This window comes from Carcharhinus amblyrhynchos, chromosome 15 (assembly GCF_965287045.1).
Source record: "Carcharhinus amblyrhynchos chromosome 15, sCarAmb.v2.hapA, whole genome shotgun sequence".
Taxonomy (NCBI): domain Eukaryota; kingdom Metazoa; phylum Chordata; class Chondrichthyes; order Carcharhiniformes; family Carcharhinidae; genus Carcharhinus; species Carcharhinus amblyrhynchos.
The window spans coordinates 63,448,833-63,473,336 of NC_137338.1; the positions used below are offsets into that span (position 1 = coordinate 63,448,833).

The following is a 24,504-nucleotide window of genomic DNA, read 5'->3' on the forward strand; positions in this document are numbered from 1 at the left end:
TGCCTACGTCGTTGGCACCCACATGTACTACAATGACCGGGTTCTCACCCTCCCACTCCAGGTTCCTCTGCAGCCCAGATGCGACATCCTGGACCCGAGCACCAGGCAGACAACACACCCTTCTGTGCTCTTTGTCATTGTGACAAAGGACAGTGTCAATACACTTAACCACACTATCCCCAATTACCACTACATTCCTTTTCACCTTCTGTTTGTCTATGTCCTGTGTCTGCATCACTGTACCATGTGCAGTTTGCTCAGCAACCTCACAGCCCTCGTTCTTGTCCACACTGGAAGCAAGAACCTCAAACCTGTTATGCAGATTGAGAGGCTGAGGCCCCCCCCCCACTCCTTCTCAGCAGCCCCCTCCTGTTCCTGACCGTATGATGGGGGTATTGAGGGATATGGGCCAAATGTAGGCAGTTGGGATTAGTTTAGGGGCTTTAGCAAAAAAAGACAGCATGGACAAGTTGGGCCCGAAGGGCCTGTTTTCATGCTGTAAACATGTATGACTCTATCCAGCCTAGATAAAAGGTTAAGTACAGGACAAGGGGAAAAAATTGTTTGCACTCTAGCTGTGAAAGATTTTTAAAAATGGGTATTTGAATCTCAATATTTTGTGTTTAATTTTGTTGAGATTTCTCGTTAAAATTCATTTGTGTCTCAATATTTGAATGGTGAGAGGAAATTAAAAAATCAATTCATGGACTGTATCTATAAAATCACGTTTAAATCCTAATGAACATGTTTTTCAGCACAGTCCATCTGGAGAGCATCTGTGCATTGTATAATTGCTACTTGTGTTTTCTTTGTTATATCTGAGAGTAGAAACCAAATCTTCCAGCTATAATTTTCTACATATTCAATAATGTGGCTTCTGCCAATTGTTTGTGCAAATTTTCTGATATTACATTAACCAAGTCTTGTGACCAAAAAATGATGGCCAGTGCAAACTGCCATTGCTGAAATAAGTGGGAAGTTGTGAGCCACATGGAAGATGTCAACACTGCTGGGGCTGCTTTTGTGTAAGCAGATGTAAAAATTGTTCAGGCTGCTTATTATATGCTGTGGTAACTTGGCCAAAATACAGAGCCATCAGATGCCTAAATGGAGGAAATGCAAAGAATTATATTTTTCAAAGTTGTATGATTTTATAAAGTAATCCCAGAGTTATAGAACAAAAAGTATTGGACAGGAATCTTGAGATAAATTTCCATTTTTCTGCTGAAATAGAAGTTGTCTGTACCTTGCAGAGAACTTGCGCGTGATCCTATGAAAAAAATTCGAAATGCTGAACTAGTGAGAAAATGGGAGAGAGCCGTTCATGCCTTCTTTTAGTGCAAAGAAAAATGTCAGGATACGATTGTCAGCGTTGGGGAGAAGCCCCTTGTACACTGCCTGGTCTTGCCCTTGACCACCTGTGCCACCTTGCCTCACCAAGGCAAGTTATCAATGAGTGGGACAAGGTTGTAAGTTCACGCCCTTTGTTTTATACGCGTGTAATTCCTTATTTCTCTGCGGCATGAGTCTCTGAATTTGGCTATACCATATCAGAGATGGAGTGAAGGATTTTGTACTTATCAAAAAGTATAGCGACAATGGGGGACAAGAGTCTAATGTTCCAGTAAGACTGCCTCCAGTGACATTGTCTTTGTGATATGAAAACTATGCAATTACTTGGAACCTTAGATGAATATAATTGCAAAGAAAGGAAAGCAAACTGTTAATGACCTAAATATTGCAGACAGCAGTGAAACAGAATGCCTGCCACTGACTTCAAAAGAAAGTTGCTCACTAAGATCTAATTTAACGCAGTGGCGAGAACGTCCTCTTATGAAAATTTAACTCTGGCACCAAATCAAGGACATGTCTTGGTATGCAACTGCAGTGATGTTAGCAAGCAGGTAGGTAACCAATTAAATTGTAGTGTCCATGCGTAGTAAATCAAGAAGTTGAAAGCACTTAAAATTGCTTTGGCAAATAATAGGTTTTTCAAAATTAGCAGTAAATTTGGATCACTGCTGCATGTAATACTAAATCAGCTATTTTATACAGAAAGCACTTTTATACCATAGGTAGTATTTTGAGAGTCTAGATATATAGTAGGAAATATACTTTATAGATGAGGTAACAATGTTGGATAGTCAAATTCTCATGCTTTAGAAGTATGTTATGGAATATTCTGCTATCAGGTACTTAGTTTCTTCCTCTTGTGTTTGATAACAGTCCAGTTAATAGTGAACGAAAATAACAAAATGGAGGATTAATAGTTTCTGCCTTTCCTGCTGGAGTAGTTTATTGTCTTCCCTGCTCTCTGCCCTTCTTAGTTCCCTTTGGAAACAATGTGTTAGACTGATGCTACGCGATCATGGATTCAATTTGACTGAAACATCATTGGTGAAGGGTAACTAAAATCTAGTGGCTACAGAATGCACAGATAATTATAGAGAGATCAAATGTCTATTAAATATTAATTTGACTATCTTTATGCTTTAATAAATGAGAAAAAAAATAAATATGCCATATTTTTGATAGTTACTTTTGACACATTGAGACATTCCTCATGTCAAATTATCTACATGAACTTGCTCAGTCAATCCAAACTCAATAAGTAGAAACTTCTAGATGGATGTCATTGTATTTTCTGAAGTAATACAGTGTTTACCAAGGAGAGGGGCCATGTTTTTGAGGATGAGAGTGTGATACAGCCTGATGGGAGGTAGATGTTTTGAAAAATGTGGGGATCGATAAGTCCCCTGGGCCGGATGGGATATATCCTAGGATTCTTTGGGAGGCAAGGGATGAGATTGCAGAGCCTTTGGCTTTGATCTTTGGGTTCTCACTGTCCACAGGGATAGTGCCAGAGGACTGGAGAGTGGTGAATGTTGTTCTGTCAAGAAAGGAAATAGGAATGACCCTGGTAATTATAGGCCAGTTAGTCTCACTTCGGTGGTTGGTAAGTTGATGGAAAAGGTCCTGAGGGATAGGATTTATGACCATTTGGAAAGGTGTAGCTTAATCCGGGGTAGTCAACATGGATTTGTGAAGGGAAAGCCTTGCTTCTCAAATTTGCTTGCATTTTTTGAGGAGGTAACTAAGTGTGTAGATAAAGGTAGAGTAGTTGATGTGGTATACGTAGATTTTAGTAAGGCATTTGATAACGTTCCCCATGGTAGGCTCATGAAGAAAGTAAGGAGGGATAGAGAGAAATTTAGCCAATTGGATAAGTAACTGGCTGTCTCACAGAAGATAGAGGGTGGTGGCGGATGAAAAATTTTCAGACTGGAGACCAGTTATTAGCGGATCAGTGCTGGGTACTGTGCTATTTGTGATTTTTATCAGTGATTTGGAGGAGGGAGCTGAAGGGTGGGTCAATAAATTTGCTGATGACACCAAGATTGGTGGAGTAGGGGATGAGGTGGAGGGCTCTTGTAGGCTGCAAAGAGACATTGATAGGATGCAGAGCTGGGCCGAAAAGTGGCAGATGGAGTTTAACTCTAAGTGCGAGGTGATTCATTTTGGTAGGACAAATTTGAATGCAGGGTCAATGGCAGGGTTCTGAGGAATGTGGAGGAACTGAGAGATCTTGAGGTTCATATCCACAGATCTCTGAAAGTTACCACTCAAGTGGATAAAGCCGTGAAGAAGGCCTATAGTGTGTTAGCATTTATTAACGGGGGTTTGAGTTTAAGAGCAGTGGGGCTATGCTGCAACTGTACAGGACCTTGGTGAGACCATATTTGGAATATTGTGTGCAGTTCTGGTCACCTCATTATAAGAAGGATTTGGAAGCATTGGAGAGAGTACAGAGGAGATTTACCAGGGTGCTGCCTGGTTTGGAAGGTAAATCTTATGAGGAAAAGTTGAAGGAGCTTTTTTCTTTAGAGCAGAGGAGGATGAGAGGTGACTTACAGAGGTTTATAAGATGATGAGAGAGATTGATAGGGTGGACGTTCAGAGACTATTTCCTTGGATGGATGTAGCTGTTATTAGGGGGCATAACTATAAGGTTCATGGTGGGAGATATAGGAGGATGTCTGAGGTAGGTTCTTTGCTCAGAGAGCGGTTGGGGTGTGGAATGGACTGCCTGCTGTGATAGTGGAGTCGGACACTTTAGGAACTTTCAAGTGGTTATTGGATAGGCACATGGAGCACACAGAATGATAGGGAGTGAGATAGCTTGATCTTGGTTTCAGACAAAGTTCGGCGCAACATTGAGGGCCAAAGGGCCTGTACTGTGCTGTATGTTCTATGTTCTAATGAAAATTCAGATGATATAGATTTAATGTGACTCTTTTGGGGACTAGTCAGAGGAATTTAATTCGTTTACCAGCACTTATAAAATGATGTTTCCATGTCTCTTTCCATTGCACATGTCCATTCGATGTTGCCAAAACGTGGAGCAGTATGCTTTTGATAGAACATTAAAACTGTTGCATGATGTTGGACTTTGAGGAATATCCAGCTATCTTGGGTGAAGAAGAACTAAGTGGCATGGTGGCACAGTGGTTAGCACTGCTGTCTCACAGTGCCAGGGACCCGGGCTCTTTCTGGCTTCAGGTGACTGCTTGTGTTTGCATGTTCTCCCCGTGTCCGTGTGGTTTTTACTGTGGGTGCACCAGTTTCCTCCCACATTCTATAGATGTGCGGGTTAGGTTGATTGGCCATGATAAATTACCTGTTCATGTCAGGGGGACTAGGAGGGTAAATAATGTGGGTTTATGGAGATACGACCTGGGTGGGATTATTATCATGTAGGCTAGATGGGCCAAATGGCTTCCTTATTCACTGCAGATGCTATGATTCTATTATGGAAATTGACTGTTACACATTTAGTACGAATTATAAAGAATATGTCCATTGTGCACTGGAAATCCAACTTTTGTCCAAGTTGCAAGATCTTCAGGTAACGAGCATTTTGGTCCGCATGTCAGATGGCATATGTGGTATTTCTCATTGTTTCATGCCATGTTTAATGCAATTTGGAAGTTTATCTTGCCTCTTTGGAACAAGATTAATAAACACAAACATATCTTTTTCTATATAATAAGATTTTGTACTGAGGTACAATTTCAGAATTGGTAATTGTAAACATTATTTCTTGCAGATTGTGACTAGATTATTACAAGTATGAAGAATGTGAATTTGATTTGTTGGAACTCGTGGCTTTATGGACACTATACGATACCTGCCTTCAGCAAGTTACTTTTTAATACCCATAACTGTGATGTGATTTGGGATCATAGTTGTCAGAGAAATTTGTCTTCATGAAGATTCCTGACATTGGTGATGTGATGAATAAATTTGAAGTCCTTGGAATTGTAGGTGAAGGTAAGTTCAAGAGTTTTGACTGTTGTGAACAATTGACAGAACATTCTCAGATGAACATATTTGCTCCAGAATTTGCTAGAAAAGTAATAGCAAAGGTGCATGCATTTATTAGTATGATTCTTTTAAACCATTTGCATCATGGAAGAGATACAATAGTAGTTGCAAATGGCCACAAATATGATGGATGATTTGCATTGCCTGGTAAAAACTGCAGTTTGTCATCCACCCCTCCATGAGTTTCATTACGTTGTTGCACTTGCACTTTAAAATAAATTGAACTTACTGCAGAAAGTTAGGGTTCGTATTGAATGATGAGATATATACTCCTGCATTGCCACTCAACTTCATAAACTCAGAGGGAACAATGGAAATTATCTCAGTTGCTGGTAGCAGATTTTTGTGAGAGTTTTTCAAATTTTGTTTTAATTTTTTTCTTCTGTATTTCATTCCTGTCTTTTTCTGCTCTCATGCAATTTGACCTCAGTTGGAGTGCTGAACTGCTGCATTTCAGGATATGAGGGTATTGAAGAGTGTGCGGAAAACATTCATGAGAATGGTTCCAAGGATGAGTAACTAGAGTTTTATGAAGATAAGTTAGAACAGTTTTCCTTGGAGAAGAGAGAAAATTTAGTCGAGATATTCAAAATTGAGGGTTCTGGTTGGAGATACTATTCCATTGTGAAAGAAAACAAGAATGATGGCATAGATTTAAAGTAATTTGCAAAAGAAACAAAAACAATATGAGATAAACTTTGTGTAGTGAGTGGTTAAGGTCTGGAAAGCACTGCCTAAGAGTGCAGTGGAGGCAGTTCAATCAGTGCATCCAAAAGGCAGTTTAGATTTTTATTTGAATAGAATGTGCAGGGTTATGGAGAGAATTCTGGAGAATGGCTCTAAGTAAATTGTTCATTTACAGAGCTGGTGCAGCCACGATTGGCTGAAAATTTTAAATTCTGTGATTCTCTTTGCTTTCTGTTTTTTTTCCTCTACCCTTAAATTTTAGCTGCTAAGTAGATAACATGCTGGTCCCGTCATCCACTAAGGTTCCAGATATCCCTGTGACCTTGTTGTGATTTACAAATTGCTAGAATAATGCAATTTTTCAAGGTGAAGGATGAGAGAAAACTGTAACAAATAAAACAAGCAGGGAGAGTCGGCCTTTTGGCTAAGATCAAGTGTAGTATCAATGTGCTGTGTGCTTGGTTGGTTATTTACATTTTAGCTTCATTTGAAGCAATTTTTGAAAGCGGTATCTCGGCCATATGGCTAAGATGCAAATGAGATCATGCCTTGGAGGAGGAGCTATGCTTATTCCAATCAGCTTGGATCATATAGGTCAAGCCCAAGACAGAAGGTGAGAGCCCTGTCTTGTCAGCTTGGAATCAGGAATGTCTCAACTTGTTGAGACTCTGAATTGGACTTGATTGAATTGGAATAAAGACAAAAAAAAACAAATGCATTGCATGCTCTTACAATGAACCCACTTTTAATTGGGTATTTTTTGTTTGACGACAAATTGATGTGCTTGGTTTTTAAAGTATGCTCAATTCTATTTTTTAAAAAAGGTTATTGTCTACCCCTGAATTTAGCTTGTTGGGGGAGGTTTAATGACATTTAAGCTTGTTTTTCTATGAAAAACTTGTGTAGGTGTAATTGTTACTTCCGGTCATAAACTTTATATTTTATTCAGAATTTTACTCCATTAACTCCAATTTTGTTCTCTTCCGGGGTGCACATGGGCTATTTCTTAGATTGTTGTTTGGCAGTCTGCTTGATAATGTCAGTGCAGTTCGGGAATTTGTTGAGTTCAAAATAATAATCCAAGTTGTTGTGGTGAGAAATTGATTGAATTTTCCTTACTTCGGAAAGGTGAAGAAACGTTCAGTAATTTTCTGATTATGAAATTATAGTCTTTATTTTGACAAGAATTGAAAAGCAATAAAGAAATTCTTTTTTGTCCCAATTGAAGGTTTCTTTTAATAATTTGACCTTCCTCCTGAAATGCTCAAAACATGTTTGCCCACTGAAAAGCTGAATCATACAAACAAGGAATACCTCAGCCTGTAGATGGTCTCAATTAGGGCAAAAATTAAGTGCAGTGCTTCTGAAATAATCAGTGTTCTACTCCTGATTGCAATGCAGGTAGTTGTGCATGAATATGTGTACATCTGACCATCAGATAAGAACAAGGTTGGATTTGCTGCCTGAGGTTGGATGGCTTAATTTTAATTAGTTGCATGTATAATGCTAGTTAGGCAATGTACTGGAACATGGTTGATGTCCATGGATTTGGAACCTGGCAATGAGGCAGTGCTTTTGGAGTAAAGAATCAAAACAAGGGCGAAGTAAATGTTTAAGATGTTTGATTTCAATAACCTAAGGCATCAATTTTTTTTTCTTTTGCAGGAGCCTATGGGGTGGTATTAAAATGCAGGCACAAGGTTAGTAGATTATTTGGGTAAAAAAGCTTACAAACCATTAGAATTTAAGATTCACATTTAACCTTACTTTTGGCGCAATAGAGTAATAATATAATTATGTTATGTAATTATGCTTAATGTGCAGAAAGAACTAGTTCTGTTTAAAGTTAAATTTTATCAAAGGATTAAAATTTCAGATTACCAACCGTGAAATAGCATACTGGCTGTCCTTGAACTTGGGGCACAACTAGTTCCTGAAAACCGTGCTGTAAGTTGTAATTATGTAATGTTCCCTTTCCAGCAACCTGTGGCCATGGCACCATGAACAGATGTGAAAAATCAACCCTTATTTGATGTTTTGTGGCTTTGAAGAGAAAGCCAGTTTACAATGGGTGTTAAGCAACCTGAAATATTCTGTAAAATAGGAGTTCAACTCAGCACATTCTGTTGACCCCCAGTTAGATTTAAACTGGGACTTTTATTGCATTAAAGCTTGTGAGATCTTCTAGAACCAAAAAGCAATTTACCCTTCCTGAAGCATTGAGAGGTAGAATATAAAGGAAAATTGTTCACTGTTATTGTGCTGTAAAGTTGAAATCGGCCTTGTAAAGCTAAAATAGGGTGTGAATTTATAAATGTTACAAGTACTATTTGTCGTAACCTGAATGTCATAAAGTTGAGGACAACCAGGATTGTATTACATTTCATGAAAGTGAAAGTCAAAATCTGTGGGTAATGTTGGAAATGAAGAACTCTAGTTGTATACAAGGAAGAAAATGAATGAACTGCAAAACCAAGAAATCACAAATTGAAAACTTTTACTTTGTCTTTATCTCGTATTTTCAAAACCACTTAATGCTTTTAAATGTTTCCTTGGAAAAACATCATGGGGGTTATCTTCAACTTCAGTGCGTAAAGGCTTTGGAGTGGAAAATTGATGTCATTTCTTTGGTTTCCTCTATATTTATTAGTCCTTTACATTGAAGTAAAAGAAAATTAATAATTTCAGAAGACAGAATTTGAAATGAAGTGAGTTTTTTAGTGAGGTTTATTTGAGCAATGACCTAATGAAAAACAGATGTCAACCTGTCATAACAATAATATGTTTGGGAATAGCAAAGTATGACTTGCCTTCTTAATTTTAAGCCACATTTACCTATGATCTATTCCTTGAAACAGTGCTGAATCAGTACACATGTTTATCAGCTGGCACTGTTTTCTTTCCAGAGCATTTTTGAAAAAGTGGACTTGCTATTTCATACACTGTCACATGAGATAGCACTGACAGAGTGGGGGGTCAACATAGAAATTTTATGCTGAGCCATCCTTGCTGTCCATGTACTTCTGCTAGAATAGTGCTTTGCATTCTGATGCAATCACATTGAACCTGCTCAGCGCAGATGGCAAACTATGCTTTCAGATCATGAAACCAATGAAAAAGATGCTATGTGCTGCTAGTAGCTGTAATATGTTTGAATTGTTTATGTTTCTGAATGTCATTACTGGTTGTGAGCTTTGCTTTCTGCAATCAGTTTCATCCACGTAAAGTACAAGTTTTTACTTAAAGCTCTTATTGTTTATTTATTATTTTTATAAGTAGGCTTACATTAACACTGCAAAGAAGTTACTGTGAAAATCCTCTAGTTGCCACACTGTGGCACCTGTTCAGGTACACTGAGGGAGAATTTAGAATGGCCAATGCTTCAACTGGCTCATCTTTTGGACTGTGGGAGCAAACCAGAGTTCCCGGAGGAAATCCATACAGACATGGGGAGAATATGCAAACTGCACACAGACAGTGACCCAAGCTGGGAATTGATACCAGGTCCCTGGAACTTTGAGGCAGCAGTGCTAAACACTGTGCACATATGGCTTACTTGATCCCCACTGAGTACCCTACTACAGCAGAGCTGCAGAGATCTGCATATGAGTTGGGTGATGGCCATATCTCATCTTTCTTTCTATATTTTGTATGTTTTTGTGCAAAGCAATATGTGATTTGAAAGCATTTTCTGTTCCTTGTTTAAAGAGGCATAGTTTACACGTTAAAAAATTTGCAGATGCTGGAAATCTTCAAAACAAGGTATGACATTTTTGGGTTTGGCAGCCACTGTGGGGAGAACAGAGCACAGGAGATAATATTTCAGGTGTAGAAGTATAGAAATATAGAAACTAGAAGCAGGAGTAAGCCATTCGGGCCTATGAGTCTGCTCTGCTATTTGTTTTGATCACGGTTGATCATCAGATTTAATACCCTGAACTCCCCTTCCCCTCATATCCCTTGATGCCTTTAGCCCCTAGAGCTATATCTAATTTGTTCCTGAAATCAGACAATGTTTTGGCCTCAACTACATTCTGTGGTAGTGAATTCCACACATTCACCACCCTTTGGGTGAAGAAATTTCTCCTCACCTCAGTTCTAAAAGGTTTATCCCTTATTCTCAAACAATGAACCCTAGTTCTGGACTCCCCACCACCAGGAACATTCTGAATCTAACCTGTCTAACCCTGTTAGAATTTTATAAGTTTCTATGGGAAGCTTCACAACCAGAAAAAGACCCTTTTGTTATAGGCCAGTTAGCCTGACTTCGGACATTGGCAAGATTTTAGAATCCATTATTAAAGATGAGATTGCGGAGTATTTGGAAGAGCATGATTATATAGGACTGAGTCAGCATGGCTTTGTCAAGAGGAGGTCATGTCTGATAAATCTGTTAAAGTTTTTTTGAGGAGGTAACAAGGAAGTTAGATAAAGGAGAACCAGTGTTTGTGATCTATTTAGATTTCCAGAAGGCCTTTGACAAGGTGCCACATAGGAGACTGTTAAATTTAAGTTAAGAACCCATGGTGTTAAAGGTAAGATTCTGGCATGGATAGAGGATTGGCTGACTGGCAGAAGGCAGAGAGTGGGGATAAAGGTGTCTTTTCTGGTTGGTAGCCTGTGACTAGTGATGTGGAAGATGCCAGCGTTGGACTGGGGTAAACAAAATGAGAAGTCTCACAACACCAGGTTAAAGTCCAACAGATTTATTTGGTAGCAAAAGCCATTAGCTTTTGGAGCACTGCTCCTTTGGTAGCAAAGGCTACTAGCTTTCGGAGCATTGCTCCTTCGTCAGGTAAGTGGGAGTTATGTTCACAAGCAGAGCATATAAAGACACAAACTCAATTTACAAAATAATGGTTGGAATGCGAAAAGGAGCAGCGCTCTGAAAACTCGTGGCTTTTGCTACCAAGTAAACCTGTTGGACTTTAACCTGGTGTTGTGAGACTTCTTACTAGTGGTGTGCTTCAGGGGTTGGTGGTGGGACCACAACTTTCCACAATGTACTTTCATGATTTGGAAGAAGGAACTGAAGGCACTGTTGCTAAGTTTACAGATGATAATAAATATGTAGAGGGATAGATAGTATTGAGGAATCAGGAGGGCTGCAAAAGAATTTGGACAGGCTAGGTTGGTGGGCAAAGAAGTGGCAGGTGGAATACAGCATGGAAAAGTGTGAGGTTATCCACTTTGGAAGGAGGAATAGAGGCATAGACTAGTTTCTAAATGAGGAAATGCTTCGGAAATCAGAAGCACAAAGGGATTGGGAGTCCTTGTCCAAGATTCTCTTAAGGTTAACATGTAGGTTGAGTTAGCAGTTAGGAAGGCAAATGTAATGTTAGCTTTCATGTCGAGAGGGCTAGAATACAAGGACAGGGATGTACTTCTGAGGCTGTGTAAGGCTTTGTTCAGAACCAATTTGGAATATTGAGAGCAGTTTTGGACCTCATATCTAAGGAAGGAATTGCTGGCCTTGGAAAGGGTCCAGAGGAGGTTCACAAGAATGATGCCTGGAATGAAGAGCTTATTGTATGAGGGACGGTTGAGGATTCTAAGTCTGTACTCATTGGAGTTTAAAAGGATGAGGGGAGATCTTATTGAAACTTACGGGGTACTGTGAGGCCTGGATAGAGTGGACGTGGAGAGGATGTTTCCACTTGTAGGAAAAACTAGAACCAGAGAGCACAACCTCAGACTAGATGGATGATCTTTTAAAACAGGATGAGAGGAATTTCTTCAGCCAGAGAATGGTGAATCTGTAGAACTCTGCCGCAGAAGGTTATAGAGGCCAGGTCGTTGAGTGTCTTTAAGACAGAGATAGATAGGCTCTTGATTAATAAGAGGATCAGGGGTTATGATGGTGAGAAAATTATCAGTCATGATTGAATGGCAGAGCAGACGCGATGGGCGGAGGGGCCTAATTCTGCTCCTATATCTTATGGTGTAACTCTTTGCTTCCTATCTGCTAACCAGCTTTCTATCTATCTCAAGACGTTACCTGCAATCCTATGTGCTTTAACTTTACAAAGTAGTCTTATGTGAGACCTTGTTGAAAGTCTTTTGAAAGTCTAAATAAGCCACATCCATTAGTTCTCGGTCAAATCTATTAGTTACATCCTCAAAAAATTCTCAATTTAAAAAGGAACAAAATAAACATGTTCATCTGCAATACCTTGCAGCTCTGATAAAATCCTTGATATGGACTTTCGCACCCTCCCCAGTATTGACATTAGGCTCATTGATCTGTAGTTCCCTGTTTTCTCTCTGTGTCACTTTTTGAATAGCAGGCTTGAATGAGCTACACTCCAATCTCTAGAAACCAGTCCAGAGTCCAAAGAATTTTGGAAAATAACTACCAGTGATCTACTATTTCCAGGGCCATTTCCTTAAATACCCTGGGATGAAGATTAGCAGGACCTGGAGATTTATCCACCTTCAATCCCATTAATTTCCCCCACACTATTTCTGTACTAATGCTGATTTTCTACAGTTCCTCACTAAAGTTTCTTTCTCGCAGAACATTTGGTACATTATTCATGTCTTTGTGAAAATTGAAGCAAATTATAAATTTAATTCCTTGGCCAATGTTTTATTCCCCCTTATAAATCTCCTGTTTCTGACTGTAAGGGGCCTACATTCGTTTTTGCCAATCTTTTTCTCTTTACGAACCGATAGAAACCTTTACAGTCAGCTTACATACAAAGAACAACGAACAACCCAGCACGGGAAACAGGTCCTTCGGCCCAATGAGCCCGTGCCACCATTTCAACAAAGCATTTTCCTACACCTACCCTGCCCCGTGTGTATGTGAATGGTACCCCTAATGTAGCCAGATTCAGGGGAGAACAGTGTAGGGTCAATTTGGTACACCAATCAGCCTAAGAGCACATCCTTGGGGTGTGGGAGGAAACCGGAGCACCCGGAGGAAACCCACGCAACCACAGGGGGAATGCGCCAACTCCCACAGACACAGGCCGAAATCCATGTATCTGCACAGCTAGCAGTGATAGTCACTGAGCTGCTGTGGTGCCCGTCTGCTGGTCCAGGATTAAGCACACACAACGACACGAAGTACTAGGCCACTCTCGAAACCTCCAAGAGCAGCCCACGCACGACCCACCGTGTGCATGCCCCTCGTTTGACAACAAGGTGGACCGACACCTGTGGATTAAAAGAGACAAAACATTAACATGTAATATTACATTTCCAGTGTCGTCCCGAGGCTCTGACCCTTTTTAATACCGTCTACTATAACCCTCCATCCCTGTTTCGCTCATGTGTCTATCTAAGTAAACCTTAAACAAGTCCAATGTGCCTGCCTCCACCGCCTTACTTGGTAGCGCGTTCCATACCCCCACGGCCCTCTGCGTGAAAAACCTTCCTCTAGTATCCAAATTATACTTCTCCCCACCTCACCCTTAGATCGTGACCTCTCGTAATAGTTGTCCCCAATCTATGGAAAAGCCTACCACTGTTGACTCTATCTATTCCCTTCATTATTTTATATACCTCTATCAGATCCCCCTTAATCTCCGTCATTCTAAGGCGAAGAGCCCTAGTTTTTCCAATCTTCCCTCGTAACTCAGTCCTTCCATGCCAGGCAGCATCCTGGTAAACCTCCTCTGCATCCTCTCCAGGGTCTCCACGTCCTTCCAGTAGTAAGGTGATCAGAACTGGACGCAGTACTCCAAATGCGGTCTAACCAACGTTCTGTACAACTGAACCATTGGACGACAGCTCTTATACTCTATACCCCTTCCTATAAAGGCTAGCATTCCGTAAGCTTTCTTCACAACCTTCTCTACCTGTGTTGACACCTTCAGAGACTTGTGCACCTGCACTCCCAGGTCCCTCTGTATTTCTATACTCTTAATCGGTTCCTCCCTGCATTATTCCTTCCAAAATGCATCACCTCGCATTTGTCAGGATTAAATTCCATCTGCCATCTATCTGCCCAATATACCAACCTATCTATATCCTGCTGTGTCACCTGACAATCTTCCTCAGTATCTGCCAATCCTGCCATCGTGGTGTCATCCGCAAACTTGCTGATCACACCACGTACGCCCTCTTTCAAGTTGTTTATATATATTACAAAGAGGAGAGGTCCCAGTACTGAGCCCTGCGGCACACCACTGGTGACTGACCTCCAGCCAGAAAAAGACCCTTCCACTACTACTCTCTGTCTCCTATTGCCCAGCCAGTTTTCAATCCATCTAGCTACCTGTCCTTGTATCCCATGTGCCTTAACCTTTTCTACCAGCCTACCGTGAGGGACTTTGTCAAACACCTTACTGAAATCCATAAAGATGACATCAACGGCTCGCCCATCGTCAACCGTTTTTGTCACCTCCTCAAAAAATTCCACCAGATTCGTAAGGCAAGACCTCCCCTGAACAGAGCCATGATGCGTATCCCTAATCAGATCGCAATGCTCCAAATGCTTATACATCCTATCCCTAAGAATTTTTTCCAATAATTTTCCTACCACCGATGTCAAACTCACTGGTCTATAATTACCAGGGTTATCCCTACTGCCCTTTTTAAACAGCGGTACCACATTAGCTACCCTCCAGTCCTTTGGGACCTCACTTGTGTCCAATGAAGAGACAAAGATTTGCGTCACGAGGCCCAGCAATTTCATCTTTCACCTCCCTAAGCAGCCTGGGATAAATACCATCAGGCCCCGGAGCTTTATACGTTTTTATGCTACCTAAAAACCCTAGCACTTCCTCCCTCGTAATGGATATTTCCTTCCACTGATCTACAGCTCCCTCCAAGACATTAAACGACACCAAACCCCTCTCCTTCGTGAATACCAACACAAAGTATTCATTCAGGATCTCCCCCATTCCCTCAGACTTGATGCATAGCTCCCCTCCTTTGTCCCTAAGAGGACCAATTTTCCCTCTAACCACTCTCTTGTTCCTAATATAAGAGTAAAATGCCTTTGGATTTTCCTTAATCCTATCAGCCAAAGCCATTTCATGCCCTCTTTTCGCCCTTCTAACACCCCTTTTAAGCTCCCTCCTACTCTCTCTATATTCCTCCAGCGCACTCTCCTTTCCCAGTTGTTTCGACCTAACATATGCCTCCCTCTTCTTTCTGACCAAGTCTTCGATACCCCCTGTAATCCACGGCTCTCTAATCCTGCCTTTCCCATCCTTCCTCTTTGCCGGTATATGCCTTTCCTGCAACATTATCAGTTTGCCCTTGAAAGCCTCCCACTTACCAACCGTGGACTTGCCAGCTAACAACCCCTCCCAATCAGTGTCCTTCAGCTCCCTCCTAATCCGGCTAGAGCTCACCTTCCCCCCCATTCAGCAACCCCCCCTTCGGACGGCACTCATCCCTTTCCATTTTTATCCTGAAGTAGACAGACTTGTGGTCACTGTTAGCCACATGTTCACCTACCTCAACCACCTGCCTCGGCTCATTACCCAACACTAAATCCAGTGTATCCCCCTCCCTAGTCGGGCTAGTTATGTACTGCTCCAAGGACCCTTCCAACACACATTTTACAAACTCCTCCCCATCTGTACCCCCAGCTCTAGGCACCTTCCAATCCACACCAGGAAGATTAAAGTCACCCACTACAACCACCTTATTCTTTCTGCACCTATCTAAAATGCCTCTGCAAATACCTTCCTCCACTGACCTCGGGCTGTTGGGTGGCCTATAGTATACCCCTAGCATCGTAATCTCTCCCTTTTTATTCCTCAACTCCACCCACAGCGACTCAATCCCTAACTCCTCCATATTATCCTCCCTCTGCACTGCTGTGATGTGCTCCTTTACTAACAGCGCCACCCCACCACCTCTCTCCAACCCCCCTTTGTCACACCTAAAACACACCTAAAAATATGTTCCACAATGGCTTACTTTCATACTCTACTTTTCCCTGCTTAATCAATCCCTTGGTCCTCCTTTGGCCTATTGCTTTTTCTTACCAACTTGTGTGTGTGCCTTCCTTGAAGCTGATACTATTTCTAATTTCTCTTGGAAACCATGGTTTGGCCACAATTCCCTTCCCACTCTTGCAGCAAACAGGAATAAACCATTTATCGGATCTGTGAGGTATTGCAGAGAAACATGTTTCTTTTGTTCCTTTTCAAATAAAGGGAAAAGGCACACACAGTGGCATAGCTAGAGGGAGAGCAGGGGAAGCAATGCCTTTTCATTGGGGCGTTCCTCACGGACCCATCAAATATCTTCCCAAAATCTGGAGTCCTCGATCTGTGTACTGCAATTGCGGGATGCATATGGATGCGGGGAGTTCAGGCAGCGAGGAAGGCATGTAATCTCCTGAGGGAATGCAAGCACAAGGATAATTGCAGAGGCCGTGAAGGATATGAATATGCAACCACCGTGACGAAAGAGGCTGTTGTAGTTGCTTCATACATTTTTCATATTGATTCGTTTTATTTTCATTTTAAGTTTAAAATGTAAAATAATTAAATACACGTGTTTTTGTTATGTTTTGATTTTAAATACAAAATAAAAATATATAATAAATTTAAAATTATTTGGTATGCGTCGTGGCGCCTTTTTTATGTGCTCGCTCCCCCTAACTTTAGAGCCTGGCTACACCCCTGAACACACATGAAAGCCAGTAGAATGACTTATAAAGTGTTTTAGTGGAAAACAGGAAATGGTTAGGTGGCAGAAATAATAGCGAAGATAATAGAAGAGAAATCAAAGTAAAGTTGAGATGTTTATGAGAACCAGAATTTCTGAGTAGTTGAGGGTCAGTAAAGACTTGTAGAAATGGAGGCATGAAAAACAACTGGCAATGCACAGCATGCTCCAGATCTCTAAGTTTGGGAGAAGAAATAAATGCGGTGACACAGAGGTACAGACGACCGCATTAGCATTGTGGTGTGATGGAGCTCACCACCCCAAACACCAATCTGTGCTGTCCCAGTTTCTTGTTTACTCCCATCCCCCGCCATTCACACAAAAAAAGAGAAAGAAAGAGTTACAGAAGAAAATAATAATGGGAACCAGGAAATGGCAAAGGAGTTAAAGAAATACTTTGTGTCAGTTTTCACAGTAGAAGACACCAATAATATTCCAAAAATACTAAATAATTAAGGGGAGGAAATAAATATAATAATTATCCTTAGAGATAGAGAAACTAATGAGATTGGAGGCTGATACATCCCCTGGACCTGATGGGTTCATCCTAGGATATTAAAGGAAGTAGATACAAAGATCGTGGATACACTGTAGTAATCTTCCAAGAATCCTTAAATTCTGGCCATTGTAACACCCTTCTGCAAAAAGGGAGGGAAACAAAAATCTAGTAAATTTAGCCCAATTAACTTAACACCTGTCATTAGGAAAATGTTAGAATCCATTAGAAGGGATGTAATAGCAGAACATTTGGAAAGACTTAATCTAATCAAGCAAAGTCAGCATGGCTTCATGTTGGGGAAATCATGTCTCATCAATTTATTTGATTTTTTTTGAGGTGGTAACAAGAAGGGTAGATAAAAAGGGACCTATAGATGTAATATACTTGGCTTTCCAAAAAGTATTTGATAAGGTGCCACACAAAGGTTACTTAAAGCTAAGAGTCCATGATGTTGGGAGTTGTATATTAGCATGGATGGAGGATTGCCTAACCAATAAAAGACACAAAGTTGAGATAAAAGCGGTACTTTCAAATAGGCAAGCTGCAACAACTGGGCCACAGGGATCAGTGCTGAGGCCACAATTTGTAATATAAATGTCACGGTCTCGGGAAGTCAACGTACTATTATCAAGTTTGCGGATAACAAAGAGATAGGTGTGAAAGCAAGTAGTGAGGATGATATAAAAAGCCTACAGAGGGATATAAGCAGGTTAAGTGAGTGGACACAAAGTTGGCATATGGAATATAATGTAAGTAAATGTTATACACTTTGGTAGGAAGAATAATGGAGCTGACTATTATTTAAATACAGAAAGCTGCAGCTCAGAGGGATTTGCATGTGCTCATCCACAAATCACAAAAAACTGGCATACAAGTTCAGCAGGTAATAGGGAAGGCCAATAGAATGTTTGCCTTCATTTCAATTGAATGGAGTATAAAAATCATGAAAAGAATTATAGAAACCCTACAATACAGAAAGAGGTCATTTGGCCCGTTGAGTCTGCGCCGACCACAATCCCACCCAGGCCCTACCTCCATAACTCTACATATTTGCCCACTAATCCCTCTAACCTACGCATCTCAGGACACTAAGGGCGATTTTAGCATAGCCAATCAACCTAACCCGCACATCTTTGGACTGGGAAATAGGGAAGTCTTGCTAAAGCTATACAAAGTGCTAGTTAGACCAGATCTGGAATACTGAGAAGGAAAGATACATTGGCATTGGAGGTAATCCAGAGAAGGTTCACTGTTATTCCAGGTATGGAGAGATTTTGTTTTGAGGAGAGGTTGAGTAGGTTGAGACTGTACTCATTGGAGTTTAAAAGAACGAGAAGCAACCTTATTGAGACATATAGGATTCTCATGGAACTTGAAAGGGTAGATGCTGAGAGATTGTTTCCCCTTGAGGGAGGGTCTAGGACCAGATGGCATAATCTTAAAGCCCATTTAAGACAGAGATAAGGAAGAATCTCTTTTCAGGATTGTGAATCTGTGAAGTTGTAAACCATAGAAGGTTGTGGAAACTGGGTTGTTGGCTGTATTTAAAGCTGAGGTAGCCTGATTTTTAATCAGTAAAGAAGTCAAGCGTAGTGGGAATAAGGCAGGAAAGTGGAGTTGAGGATTGTCATTTCAGATCAATCATGATCTCATTGAATGGCAAAGGAGACCTGATGGCCAAATGACCTACCTTTGCTCCTGTGTCTTATAGCTAAGATCTGAGGTAATTAAAGACCACATTACGGTTAGATGGATGCCCAATGCCTTATTCAAAGAACGCTGTTTCTTTTGTTGCCCAAGCTGTGTCAAAATTATCATTTTTTTTACTTGGAAGTGGAAATACATTATATATTTGTGACTACTCATGTTTAAAAAATGATGTTCCTTTATGGACAGTTAAAGAATTGTGTATTATTTCCAAGTCAGAGTGATTTGTGATTTGGAATAGATTGTATTTTGGTAGTTCTAGGTGTTGGTGATTGTACTTTGCAAGGTGCCATTAGAAGCATGGGTGAGTTTTTGCATTGCTTCTTGTAGATAGTACACAACACAACCAAGGTAAAGCCGTAGTGGAGGGAATGAATGCCTAAGGTGCTAGATGGGATGCCAGTCAGCTGAGCTTTTCTTTTAGGTACTGTAGAGCTTCTTGAGTGTCATTGGAACTGCACTCATTCAGGCTAATGAAGAGCATTGTTTCACATTCCTGATTTGTGTCTTGTAGGTTGTGAGTTGTCTTTGGGGAGCTAGGAGATGAATCAGCTCCTGCAGAATACTTATCCTCCAACTTGCTTCATGGCCATAATATATATGTAGATGGTCCAACTAAGCTTCTGGTCAATAGTAGGGATTTAACATTGAATGTCAAAGGGAGATAGACTATTTGACATTTTGAAACAAGTGGTAAAGAACAAGAGTTCAGTTCAGAGCCTTTATTTTGATGTCTCATTTATTACAATATGGATGCTTTAAATTATACATGATGTTTAAAATGTAGTTTAATTTCAAGTGATTCACTAGAAAAGCATTCAAATATTTTAAATAATGAGATGAATGAGGAATGATATTGTCAGTATAGTAAAAAGGAAGTATTCTCATTTAGGTATTTTTCGGTATTATCTGAAATAATCAAACTTTCTACCAGTTTAGTTTGTAGGAAACAGATTGACTTAAAGATGGAGCTAAGGAGCTTACTAGAGTAGAGGATCAGAAGGACCTTGGGGTCCGCGTCCACAGGACTCTTAAATTGGCCTTGCAGGTGGAGGATATTGTCAAGAAGGCGTATGGCCTTCATTAATCGAGGGATTGAGTTTAGGAGTCGGGAGATAATGCTGCAGCTTTATAAGACCCTAGTCAGACCCCACTTGGAGTACTATGTGCAGTTCTGGTCACCTCATTACAAGAAAGATGTGGAAGCTATTGAAAGGGTGCAGAGGAGATTTACAAGGATGTTGCCTGGATTGAGTGGTATCCCTTATGAGGATAGGTTGAGGGACCTAGGTCTTTTCTCCCTGGAGAGACGAAGGATGAGAGGTGACCTGATACAGGTTTATAAGATGTTGAGAGGTATAGATCAGGTGGATTCTCAGAGGCTATTTCCCAGGGCTGAAATGGTCTCTATGAGAGGACACAGGTTTAAGGTGCTGGGGAGTAGGTACAGAGGAGATGTCAGGGGTAAGTTGTGGAATCGGCTGCATCGGTGGTGGTGGAGGCGAACTCGTTGGGGTCTTTTAAGAGACTTCTGGATGAATACGTGGGATTTAATGGGATTGAGGGTTATAGGTAGGCCTAGTAGGTAGGGATATGATCAGTGCAACTTGTGGGCTGAAGGGCCTGTTTGTGCTGTAGTTTTCTACGTTCTAAGAAAGTTGGCTGGGAACTTCCATTATTTTCCGTTTATCCTTTTATAACAATTTACTGTCAACCATGTGATGTAACATGATTAAAGTGCGTATTCATAAACAAGAGGAACACCATGTAAATGCATGCAGGAATAGCTTTTATTTATATAATGCCTTTTTAACTTACTGAAGTAGTCAGGTGCTTCACAAGTAGGAAAAAGAAATGAATGGTGAGCCCAGAATAAAATCTTAGAACAGATGATCATAGTGGTTTTGAGAATTTTTAAAGTTGGAGAGAGAATGTTTTAGATTTGAAATGAGGGAGTGAAGGCTCTGCTACCAATGGTTGGTGAAGTAAATCAACGTACAAGAGTTTGGAGTCAATGATGGGTGTTCAGATGGGAAAACTATACAAGAGATCACAAAGGTAAGGTGCGGTGAGATTGAAGGGATTTTTGTTGACTTGTGACCAACGACATGACTGAGGGAGTTTTTTTTATATGCATGATTAAGGGAGGACAAAAAGATCTTTGGAAGTTGATATATTGAAAGCAAGAAGTACGAGGAACTGTGCAGTGCAATGGATAGAAGAGAGAACTCTTAGTACTTTTTGACTGCCAAGTTCCACGGTTACAAAATATTTGGATTTGGAAGATATTTGTGTGGGACTTAGGCAGGTAGAGGATTTTGAGTGAGATGTATAATAGAAAAAAAGTGCTGGAAAGGGAATGTACTAGATATGAGGGACAAGTTAACTCTAAAACTTGAGCCTGGGATTGTGAGGGATCCAGTTCCTTTGTGTTGCTAGGAGGAGCCATACCCGAGGACTTGCCGCTGGAGAGACTCTGTGCTGACAGGGTGAGATGTTTGACTCTCCCTTCTACATTGCTGCTAGGCACTAGGCACTGTTGGACACACGAGCTTCAGAGGAACCCTGAGGCCATTTGGCCCCAGACATGTAGCGTATGGCCACCAACATGTGGACACACCCAGGTAATCATGAATCAAATTTCTAGATATGGGCAAATAGCTCCACTGCCTTGTGAACACCTCAGGAGAGTCGAAGGTAAGGAAATAAACCCTGACACGTAAACCCTGGCGCAAAATCTGGAGTGGAGCCCAAAGAAGCCTTTCCTGAAACAAAGCCTTTGCCAAGTGTGTGCTTTGTATTCCTGGGATTCATGATTCATTTGTGCCCCTATATACAGATGTTGACTGAAACTGTGGTTGTATGTTGGGAGGTGCATGTTCGTAATGTGGACTACAGTGAATAACTTCATAAAAGTGTACGAAGATTATTTTGCTGAAAATCAGCTGTGTTCAGTTAAAAGCAGATCTCACTCTGCTTTATCGGTGTCATTAAGGAAAACTTTCAGGCATCTTCATGCTGCATGTTGATAATTTCTTACAGGATGATACTTTGGAATTTGAGAAATGTAGTATTAGCATAGAATTTAAAATGTGTGTCAGGCTTGAGGTTTTTAAATATATTGGTTTAGATATTAAACAGAGTAAGTTTGGAATATCTTTAAATGAACAGTTTTACTCTGGGGCGTGTTACTCCTGTGCTAGTTAATAGTAAAGGATTGTCACAGGAAAATGATATTATATCAAAAGAAGAAACAAACAAATTGCGAAACTTGGTGTTTTGGCACTCAGACTAGACCAGTGCTCACTTTGAGATGTTGCAGCAACTATGTACTGTAATGAAGCACTCTAAAGTGGAAATTGTTTAAGGGCAAATAAAACACCTAGAATGAGGTAACAACTTTATAGGTGTACTTCTATGTAAAATAAGTTTGAATAGTCTTTATTGAGTGTTTGTGATGATGTTCAATATGAAACTGCCTGTAGTTCATTAAAATTTGACATTAAATTAGTAATCCTATCACAGGGATGCTTAGAACAAAGGGTGCAGCTGTTCACACTGTTGCAGCAAGAGAACCCAGACTGAGAGATTGGCATAACTCAAATCTTGGGGGTCCTGCGATACATGTTTCAGACTACTGCTGGAGTATTGCTGACTAAATGAGACATGCTGTTGCACTCGTCAAGACAAGTACAAGAATGCCAAATTTCACAGGGAACAACAATTTATACTGCATGAGACATAGAAACACAGAAAATGGGGGCAGTGGTGGGCCATTTGGCCTTTGAGCCTGCTCCGCCATTCATTCTGGTCATAGATCATCATCCAACTCAATAACCTGTTCTTGCTTTCCCTCTATTATTCTTGTGGCCCCGTGAGCTATATCTAATATCTGCTTGAAAACATTCAATGTTTCGGCCTCAACTGCTTTCTGTGGTAGAGAATTCCATAGCTTACCATTCTTTCTCCTCATCTCAGTCCTTGGATTGAGATTCCTAGTTCTGGACTTCACTGCCATCAGGAAATCCTGCATCTACCCTAGCAAGTTCCTGTTAGAATTTTGTATGTTTCTATGTGATCTCCCCCCCACTCCCCCAATCTTCTAAACTCCAGCTAATATAATTCTAACCGACTGCAACTCTCCTCATTCCTCATATGGACGGCACAGTGGTTAACACTGCTGCCTCACAGTGCCCAGGGACCTGGGTTCACATCCAGCCTTGGATTACTGTCTATGCGGAATTTGCATATTCTTCCTATGTCTGCATGGGTTTCCTCTGGGTGTCTGGTTTTCTTCCACGTCCAAAAGATGTGCTGGTTGGGTGCATTGGCCATTCTAAGTTCTCTCTCAGTGTATCCGAACAGGTGCCGGAGTGTGGCATTTGGGGATTTTTACAGTAACCTCATTGCAATGTTAATGTAAGCCTACTTGTAACAATAATACTTAAACTTAAATGTCAGTCCCACCATCCCAGGAATCAGTCTGGTAATCTTCACTGCATTCCCTCCAAAGCAAGATCATTCTTCCTCAGATAGTGAGACCAAAATTGCACACAATATTCCAGATGTGGTCTCACCAAGGCCCTGTATAACTGCAACAAGATATCCCTGCTGTTATATGCAAATCCTTTTGCTGTGAAGGCCAACTTGCAATTTGCCCTCTTCACCACCTGCTGCACTTGCATGCTTAAGGCTGCTGATTGGTTGGCAAGTCAACTATGTTTCATCGAGGTGTTGTCATGGAGAATGTACCAGGATCCTATGCCTTCCCTGAATCTGTACTGCTGTAAGTTGAATACTACTTGAAGGATGCACTGAGAGTGGCAAAGATAGAGGAAATGTAATGCCAGCAGGGGGTCTTCAATATCCATCATCAAAATGATATGGTATTAACACCACTAACTGAGATTTCTGAGATCTGAAAGACATAGTTGCCAGAATAGGCTTTGAGCAGATGCTAAGAGAAATGGTGGTGGTTTCTGAAGTAAAATAGAAAAGGAGGTTTCATGATTATTTCTACTCCCAATGATGGTGGAACTTGGGATATAAGCACAAAAGACAAAGCTGAAGAATTTGCGATCAACTTCTGCAAGAAACACTGAGTGCATAATCCTTCTTGGCTTTCTGTTGAGTAAAATACTTCTGCTTCAGAACTAAACATGGGTGTAGCCAAGTTGTTGTTCTTTGGCTACAGCACTGGCCTCTACTCAACAATGTGGAAAATTGCCCAGGAATGTTCAGTCCAAAAATCAGAACAAATTTAATTCAGCCAATTATTGCCTTAAATCCACACTTGATCATCAGCAAAGTGATGGGGGGTGCCCTAAACATTACTATCAGGTGGCAATTATACAACAATACTTAGTCTGAGGTCTGCCAAGGCCACTCTGCCTGACCGTATACCCTTGGTCCAACATAGACAAAGAGCTCAACTTGAAATTAGAGGGCAGCAGAATTTGGCAGCGTGTCAGAGTTCTCATGAGAAAAGAGGTGTGTCTGAATATTATGGCCTTTATTGCAAAAAAAACAAGTCGGCATAGTTTGCATCATCAGTCTGGTGGGCCAGAGAGTCTTAGAGCAGGGAATTG

General features: G+C 40.8%; 1 protein-coding gene across 4 annotated transcripts in view; it reads left to right on the forward strand.

Moving 5' to 3' along the window:
• LOC145353369 (cyclin-dependent kinase-like 5) overlaps positions 1-24,504 on the forward strand; it is a 208,296-nt gene that overhangs the window by 11,799 nt on the left and 171,993 nt on the right. For all 4 annotated transcript variants that reach the window (XM_080204064.1, XM_080204067.1, XM_080204066.1 and 1 more), the window contains 2 exons: positions 5,108-5,331; positions 7,738-7,772. In XM_080204064.1, coding sequence (XP_080060190.1) covers positions 5,268-5,331; positions 7,738-7,772 — 99 coding nt within the window. In that variant the 5' untranslated portion in view covers positions 5,108-5,267. The remainder of the gene's footprint in view (positions 1-5,107; positions 5,332-7,737; positions 7,773-24,504) is intronic.